Genomic DNA, 9,058 nt, shown 5'->3' with positions numbered 1-9,058 from the left:
ACAAGGGACTCAATCATCTCAGCCTTAGAAGGCTGAGTCCGAACAGATGCTCTATACTTCGAGACTAGTGGCCACTCCCTCGAACTCACCACCTAAGTAAACCATTACAAAAAAGAATTAAAGATCAGTCTTGAAAAAATAGGCGAATACAAAAGCAAACGATAAATAAAACACAGTTGAGAGTAAAAATATTACAGCAGCAATGGACGGGACATCAGACTGTCCAGGAGATCCATGTGAAACATCCATCCCAAGGATAATGGTTGGAACCTTGGAAATCACAGTGAACGCAGGTGTTCGCTCTACGCTTAACATTGAGTTTAGGCCTCCAAGCTGTAGTTATATGTTATCAGAGATTGCACACAAGAAGCAAATAAACCATTTCGGAAAGAGAAAAAAACAAAAAGAGACATATTACCTTTGCATTAATCTTCAAAAGTAAGTTTGTAAGATACTGATCATTAGGTTGCCGCGTGGGAGCCATGCATTGAGTAACAATGCCAAACTCAGTTAAGTTTTTCTTCTTCCATGGGCCTGATGAGGAATTCAAAGTTTTTATCCAAGGAAACTTAGATTATACAAAACAAAAAAGATATTTAAAGACTGGATTTAAGAGATACTAACCATAGAGATCACAGTTCTTTTTCTCGGGGAGCACACATAGTATGAATTGTGGGACACCAGGGAGTTTCGACTGGATGTCCTTAAACATGTTCTCAACACGATTAAGAGGAGGAGCACGGCGAAATTGATTACCCTCCTCAAAGACTTGAAAGGGATGAGCAATATCCTAAAACAAAATACAGAAAGAAGCAGTTACCATCGATAATGTTGAATGTTGATGATGATCAAGAATACATAAAACAGAAGAGAAATTACTACTTACAATGCCTTTTGATCCTCCAATTTTGATCAGATCGTCAACAACTTGACGTACATTACAGCGTGCAGAGAAATTGACAACAACCCATCGTTCAATTTTGGTGGGCTCCACAAATTGCTGCACAACATAGGTAATCAGACTATCTGAACAGGTAAAAACACACAAAGAAAGGCAGAGAGAAACAGCACCTTGTTATTAAAATTCCACCGCCCATTCCTGGGAAAGGTTTCAGATCCACATCCCATTTTCAGCTGTCAGTCCAAGAAAAGTAGAGAAAATTAACTGTATGAAAAAGATTGATAACAATTTATCAACTCAACAGTAATCAATTGTACCATACCTTGGGAGCTGGAAGAACACGACCCTCCACCTGAGTAAAGTTGGAGCTGATCGAAATGCCACAGGAACGCAGAAGAGGTTCAGCATCATAGTTGCTAACTTTCAGAGCCTGAAATCATGAAACCAAAAGTATATAAGTTCCAATTCACTGACAAAACAAAACAGATATGAAGCAGTCAGGATACTTTACTTTGGACAGAACGGCCATCCTCTCTTGGGGTTTCTGTCTGGACTTCTCAACAAGGGCAGATCTTTGAAATGTGTTGAGTGCTTTTGTGTACCTCTGAAGTGGAATCAAGGCGCAGAGCTGCAAAAATTCCACCATATAACTATAGTTATCATGAATTCCAAAAACAATTAATATCATGAGAAGGTTGATAAGTAAAAGAGGCAAACCTCAAGAGGAATGTAAGTCGGTCGCTTTGGCTTCCCAACATTGATGCATGGCAGATCCGCAGAATATTGCAACTCAATATGCCTTGTCTCGCGGAAGTAGTCAGCAACTGTCACTTCAGTAGTCTCAAACTCTCCATTTCCATCTGGGTTCCGTTTCTTCAGTTCAAAACTAGACAATGTAAACTAGCAAACTTCAGAGAACCATTTATCTTTGAAAGGGATCTCAATGTCAGAATGAAAAACAGAAACAAATGCATCTTACTACAAAGTCAAATTAGTGAATATCTTACGTCTGTTCACTGCAGTTTTTTTCACTCAAGCCGGTGATCCTGAATTCTTGGTTTGAGGGGCTGACCTTAATCCTTAGATTCTTAAGCGTTCTTTTAGCCTGTTGAAAACAACATGTTAAAATGTTTCAAGCTAAGCAAAAAGGTAGCAATATGTTTAGACCATGAAGTTGCCACATATTATAATAAGTCAATTACCTTAGACCAGTCAACCGAATATGGATCCCTCGCATTTTGATTAGCAATTAGGAAATCGACCACTGGGCCAGGCTTGATAATCATGGTGGTTGTAACATCTGGCATAAAAACAAAACATAAACTATTAGACACTAAATCATTGCTACAAAAGACAGAATCAAACACCAACATCAAGTACAAGTGAAATTATGTACCCATGTTGAGTGACATGCCACCCTGAGTTGTTCTGAAGCTGGAGTGAAATCCTCTACATCCTAAGATGTTACCACCAACTGGTTCACAGTTATTTGGATCATTATGGAAGAAAGACTGTCGAACAAGCAAGCAACCTCTGCAGATTATACCAAAGTTATTACTAATTAGAAAGACAAAAAATATATGAAATTAAAAAGAATCTAAACACTTGTCACTTACTGTCTAGCAGCATGTTGCCTCAATATGATATCAAGAACCCGTATTGCCTCCTGGGAGTTTTCTGATTCTTGCCCACGCATTGCATTAGCAAGAGCTTGTAGAGGAATTTTGGCCGCATAGCTGATTTCCACTTTAAAGTTTTTGGACCGGTTAGGCCTACGCAGTCTTTTTCTATCACCATCACTAGGACTTTCATTCCCATTGGGGCTTCCATTTCCGTTAGTCCTGCTCATAAAATCCTCAATAAGAGCCAAAACTAAAGCACATAACCAATGTGATGACTATAGTCAGATGATGTTTTACCTTGCAACAGATACTTCCTCAAGGACCACAGAAAAATCCATCTTGTTACTAGGCAAAGCTCCATATGTAAACAGCGTCTTCTCACCGTCATAAGCAAACTCTTTACCATCTAGATCAGAATGGTACGTCTCATGCACCTTGTCAAGGATTTTTCTTCCAACACCCTTTGCTTCAACAGGACGACCATCATCATAGAATAGAGCCACCTGTACAAACCCACAAATATCCCATTAGTCTGACATCATTCAGAACCAAGTAACAGAATAAGCAAACATAACAGTAATAAAGAACATACACACTGTAGTGATGGAAACAATCTATCCTTCTAGTTTAATAGGTTCAATTTACTTGTTATTTTGCCCTTATTTATGTTTATACTAAATAATCCCATTAACTAAAAATGTACTTAACAGTTTTAAAACTTACACTGTAGTGGAAGAAATGGCCCTGAAGATTAGCCACGTCGACTCTGAAATGGTTAGTCAACAATGGAATCTTTTGGCCCCTTGTTCCAAAGCCTTTACGAGCCATAGGTACTCGCAAGTTCTTCTTCTCAGCAAGTTCGGTTTTCACACGAACTGGTTCCACATTAGGAGGTATAACTGGTGGCGGAGGGGGTAATGCATCAGTAACACCACTCCCGTTTGCTCCATTTGCTGATTCAAGATCAGCTCCGTTACCATTTGTTGAATCCATCTCCTGAACAAAGAAACAACACAAAAGAAAAGGTTTAGATCTCAACATTTTTGAGCAAAATACACAATCCAAGCAAAAATTCAACACACAAGCTTATCTTGTCAAAAAACCAAGCAAATACACAAGCAAAAGTGGCTAGATTTGTGAAAGTTTGCAACTTTAGTCTATAAAAACCCAAAGAGAAGTAAAATCTTTGACTAAAACCAAAAAGCCCCAATTTTTGTTGTCAAAAGACACATGCAAGTGTAAGCAGACATGTCTAACACGAAAAACGTCAGCTTTTATCATACATACTAACGAAGATAGCGTCAGCCATGTGAAAGTTCATAGCTTTACTCATAACAAAACCCCCAAAAGGTGAAATCTTTGAAACAAAACCTCAACAAAAATCTCACATTTAGAACAAAAACCCCCTAAAGGTGACGTCTTTGAAACAAAACCTCAACAAAAATCTCACCTTCAGAACAAAAATCTCAACTTTAGAACAAAAAACCCAGAGAACCAAAGAGAAGAAGCAAGAAAAATCCAAACTTTTTAAGACTTTAGAACTCTAAATTCAACGAAAAACCCCACAAGAACACTGCATGCGAAGTATTCAACCTCTGAGAGTTAAAAAAACCCAACTTTTTAGTGGGTTTGTAAAACAAAACTCCCAAAGTTAGGTTTTTTTCGATTAAAAAAACACAGAAACCACACAAAAAGGCACAAACCCAGAGATTAAAGAAGCCACATTCCTAAGAAACCCAATAAACATAAACCCTACAGTAGAATCAAACCAAAACAAACAAGAAAAAGAAACCCTAAAATCATCAGCACCTTTGAGTGTATAGGTGAAAGAAACAAAGACGGAAACCCTAGCCGAAACAAGAGAAGATCTTTTTTTTTTCCTTTTCTTTCAATTTCTCTCTCTTTTTTGCTTTTTAACTCTTTAAAAATTTTGCTCCGAGCTGAAAGGGAAAATAAATTGTTCAGTGACAGTAGCATAAATTGAGGATTCTTCGCCTTCAGTTACGTTCCTCTACTACGCGGTTCCATAGTAACTAGACCTACTCTTACGATCTCGACCGTTCGTTAGTATGACTTTTATTAATTGACTCAATTTTGTGTCCCGCTAGGTTATTTTGAATTTTTAATTGAATTGTGTTTAGTGGTAGACAAACCTTCTGTATCCTAATATTGAATTGCGCATTAATTGACACGTACTTGTTTACATAAGTGTGGGTTTAACAACTGTGTAACTGCTATACTATTAAGCACGATATAAAAATCGTATCATTCTAAAGTCTCTAAACCATGTAACTGCTTATTTTATGGTTGATCCTCACTGGAATCCATTTTAATTATTGGCCTAGAAAGGTTTCTATTTTAATTTTGAGATTCTCTTTCAGGCGCAATTAAAAATGTATCTAAACTGGTGAATGGAGATTAGGTGGATTCAATTAAATAAAAACTATATTTGGAGATGTTTGTTAATTTGTGATTAAGGATATAAAAGGATAACAAAGGAGTTGTTTCTTTATTCTTGATGAGATTATACATTGTATAAACTATACTACTTACACCTTGAGAAATTATATAATATTGTTAGTTCGTTTGTGTTGACATATATATAGTTAGAGTTGACAATTGGAACTTACATAAGCTACCCAGCTGGAGGACGAGACTAAACTGGAAAGAAGAAAACTGAAAAAGGAGACCATTCTACACATTGGCAAGCTAGCTAGATGGCTAAAGGATAGATGCACTTGGAACCATAACTAACATGATACTTTATTTAAAGAGACATTTGAAGCATAGAAGATCAGGAGGTGCTTGATTTTACAGATTTGCCTATGTTCAAAACCAAAGAAAATCAAAACGTTAAGGATACGATTTCTAATTTCACAAGTAATTTCTATGATGTTTTTGCTATAAATAATGACGTAGAGGTTTATGTTATAAATAATAAACGGCTTTGATTGGTAACATCAATTAAACAAGACGGTTAATTTTGTTTTAGCTGTTGTAGTGAAGACGGTTAAAAAAGATAGAAAGAAAAACATGGTTGAATTAAAGTGAATAGTTATGATTAGTAACAAGCGATTGAATAGTACACAAGCTATTATAGAAAACGACATAAAAATAAATTCAAATACGAAATCATTTCAAAAAAATATCTTTCTGTTTTCATAAATTCCTGTAGAGAATAATAATTATGAATATTATTAAAAAAATTAGTTAAAAAATATAATAAAAAATCTAACCACCTCGTTTGCAAACAAAACATAATTGTAATAATATTGGGTGGTTGCAAATTTTGTTTCAGTTTATGTATAAAAATAATTATCAAACATAATTTATGTTATTTATTTACTTTAAATAAATAATTTTAAAAATGGAAACGCAAGCTTCCAAAACAGGATCGTAAGCTTCCAAAACATAATCGTAAATTTCCAACAAGTTTTCAAAGTGGATTTTTTGGAAGCGCCACGAAAGCAAGATTATGAGAGCTTCCGATTCCGAGGGAGCTGAACCTCCCATAAAGCTTCGTGCTTCCTAGATGAAAACATATCGGCGTCGACCAACCAACTATCTTATCCTTTTCATTTTTGTTTTTTTTTTTATAAAAAAATTCTTGACACTTTTTTTTGTCTTTTCTTTATTTTTTGTGTTAGTTATCTATTTTAAATATATAATTTTTAAAATGGAAACGCAAGCTTCCAAACTAGGATCGTAAGCTTCCAAAACCGAATCGTAAGCTTCCAAAGAGTTTTCAAAGTGGATTTTTTGGAAGCGCCACGAAAGCAATATTCCGAGAGCTTCCGATCCTGAGGGAACTGAACCTCTCATAAAGCTTCGTGCTTCCTAGATGAAAACATATCAGCGTCGACCAGCCAACTATCTTATCCTTTTCTTTTTTGTTTTTTTTTTATAAAAAATTCTTGACACTTTTTTTTGTTTTTTATTTATTTTTTGTGTTAGTTTTATAATCTCCAACGTTAAAATGTTATACGCACAATCAAATTATAACAAGTTATTCTTGCAAATGAAAACAATATTAAAACAAAAAGTAGTATCAAAAATCCTATTAGAATTAAAATTATATAATAATAACAATCTGAAAAGTACATTTTATAGTTGCGGTTTTTCATCGTAAATTTTCGTAAAATATTTTTATTTAGTTTTTAATATTTAGAAAAATATCTTCTACAGTTATGTATTTTTACAAAGTTGCATCTATTAATTTAAAGTTGTGTCTTTTCACCATATTTTGGTGGCATTTGTTCATCACAATTTTTTGTTCTAATATGTGTCTTTTACATTATATTGTTTATAATATTATTTGATGTCTTTTTGAATCTATATATTCGTCTCTTTTCTTAGATAACTACCAAACTATTTCTTCTTTGACACAAATTTTTTGTTTTATAATGAACCAAATATTGAACCTAGAGCCCTGTCTAACCGACATCGTATCGGCTTTTTATCACGCCAGCCTCGCTAGGACAAACAGTCCCCAAGATAGAAAAATTCCAAAAAACCACAATCCTGAATCATCATGTTAAAGGAAAGAAAAGAGGATGCATGCGGAGTTTTCCTCCTCGTTTCTCATGGTTTTCCATCAATTCATTAAAATCATCGATAACAAACCAAGGGGTCGACATAGAGGACTCAATTCTTAATAACCGTTCCCAAACCAGATCATGATTCTTAGGAACCGGATCACCGTATACGAATGTCAAATGAATCATACGATCTTTGTAAACCGCTTCAACATTAATGCATCTGTTTGACTCAAATAAAATTGAAACATTAAAATCCTCTTTATTATAGAAAAGGGCCAACACTCCACTACAACCAACAGGTTTCACTGTGTGTAAATCTTTGTAGCCAAAATGGCATATAAATTTTTCCAAAAAAAAAAGTAAAAGATTGCTTCGTTTCCATAAGGTACAAAAAATCTGGCTAATTTTTATTCCATAAATCCCTAAGATGGTCAATGGTAGCCTTGTTATCAAGGCCTTGACAATTCCAACTCAATACTTGCATTTAACAAATGTTAGAATTAACAATATATCACCACTCAAAACAACCTTCTCCATCCCTTGAAAGAAGAGACATATCCCTTTGCCCCACCTCAAAACCCAAAAATCACTTTAAAAAAATAAGACCAAGGGTAGCCATAAGCAAAATCTTCTAAAAGTGCAACTAGCCTAAGTACGACACTAAGCCCCATGTACGCACACATAAAATTTGCTCCCCAACACAGATGAGGACGACCATAATTGAAAGCCTAACTATACCATATAAGGAATAACAAGATAGTAAAAAAGAATGCAGCAAGTGCGTATCATTATTATTTCAAGAACCTTACAACCACGATCATCTAAAACAAGATAACCATAACCATAATCAACTTTAACCCTACTTATTTTTCTTTTTTTTAAGATTATTTTAATTTTACTGTTAGCCTATACTTTCAAACTATTTGATAATCTATATATACATTTTTTAAGTACATTTTGGGTTCTACCCTTTTATTTGTACTTATTTACAAAGTTCCCTAAAAAATTTCCAAAAATACTATTACTTCAGATCTTGTTTCCTTAATATTTTATATTTTATTTCAACTAAAAAAATGACAGCAAAATCAATATGGAAACAAAAATTATGGTATTTAACCACACATCTATATTAACATTTTTTAAGCACATTTTGGTTTATGCCCTTTAACTTTTACTTATTTAATTTTTTTTTTACAACATTAACCCCTAAAACAATTCCATAATTAACATTGCAGAGAAACTCAAATACTAAAATTTCTTAAATTGACCAACATTAGTTACATTTATTGCCATAAAATCTTAAAAACATCTATACATTCCGATTTTTCCAAAAATAACTCTATCCATTAAAGTTTTAACCCATTAAATCTCCAAAACTATTTTTATGGATGCTAGAATCTCTCAAATTTAAATGATATACAACAGATTTTCCATAACAAAAGTTTATAATCTCCATAATTATATTAACATTAATAAATTTCCTAAACCAGAAATCCAATTATAAAATATCACATTAAATATGTTGAAAACCCTCCATGTAATTTGGTTTATTTTTTATTTTTGAGGAAGTACCAAAAAAAAAATTTCTATTAATTATCATAAACTATATATATTGACATGGAAAAATTATAAACTATAAAAATATGCTAATTTGGTAAAACAATTAACATAATTAAACTTGATAAAAAACTTATTTTGATTATTATTTTTTACACAAAAACTTATTTTGATTTTGGTGAGACGGGTTGGCATTATTCCCATATAAGGAGTTATTATTTTTTTTTAAAACACTTTTAGATGTGTACCAATAGATAAATTTACTACTAAACTATACATATAACACACAGGTTAAAACCTTAAAACACTACAAAAATCCTAACTTTGAATACTTATATCAAATACCTGAAAATTTTCTGTTTTTAAAATTAATAATAAAATAATAAAATAATAAATAAATATAATATAAATTTTAATTTTTTAAAATTAAAAATATTGTC

At 33.2% G+C, this 9,058-nt stretch overlaps 1 protein-coding gene across 1 annotated transcript in view; it reads right to left on the bottom strand.

Annotated features, from left to right (window-relative positions):
* LOC104787029 (protein argonaute 4) overlaps positions 1-4,483 on the bottom strand; it is an 8,592-nt gene extending 4,109 nt beyond the window's left edge. The window contains exons 1-16 of the mRNA XM_010512521.2: positions 4,333-4,483; positions 3,247-3,519; positions 2,821-3,026; positions 2,518-2,742; positions 2,298-2,434; positions 2,104-2,201; positions 1,909-2,006; positions 1,619-1,787; positions 1,413-1,529; positions 1,224-1,331; positions 1,072-1,134; positions 887-1,000; positions 625-790; positions 419-534; positions 196-333; positions 1-92 (exon numbers count right to left, since the gene is read on the bottom strand). Of these exons, the coding sequence (XP_010510823.1) occupies positions 1-92; positions 196-333; positions 419-534; positions 625-790; positions 887-1,000; positions 1,072-1,134; positions 1,224-1,331; positions 1,413-1,529; positions 1,619-1,787; positions 1,909-2,006; positions 2,104-2,201; positions 2,298-2,434; positions 2,518-2,742; positions 2,821-3,026; positions 3,247-3,516 (2,117 nt within the window). The 5' untranslated portion in view covers positions 3,517-3,519; positions 4,333-4,483. The remainder of the gene's footprint in view (positions 93-195; positions 334-418; positions 535-624; positions 791-886; positions 1,001-1,071; positions 1,135-1,223; positions 1,332-1,412; positions 1,530-1,618; positions 1,788-1,908; positions 2,007-2,103; positions 2,202-2,297; positions 2,435-2,517; positions 2,743-2,820; positions 3,027-3,246; positions 3,520-4,332) is intronic.

Source organism: Camelina sativa, chromosome 5 (genome assembly GCF_000633955.1).
Source record: "Camelina sativa cultivar DH55 chromosome 5, Cs, whole genome shotgun sequence".
Classification (NCBI taxonomy): Eukaryota; Viridiplantae; Streptophyta; class Magnoliopsida; order Brassicales; family Brassicaceae; genus Camelina; species Camelina sativa.
The sequence above is the reverse complement of the archived record's forward strand: the minus strand, read 5'-3'. Positions and strand labels throughout refer to the sequence as shown.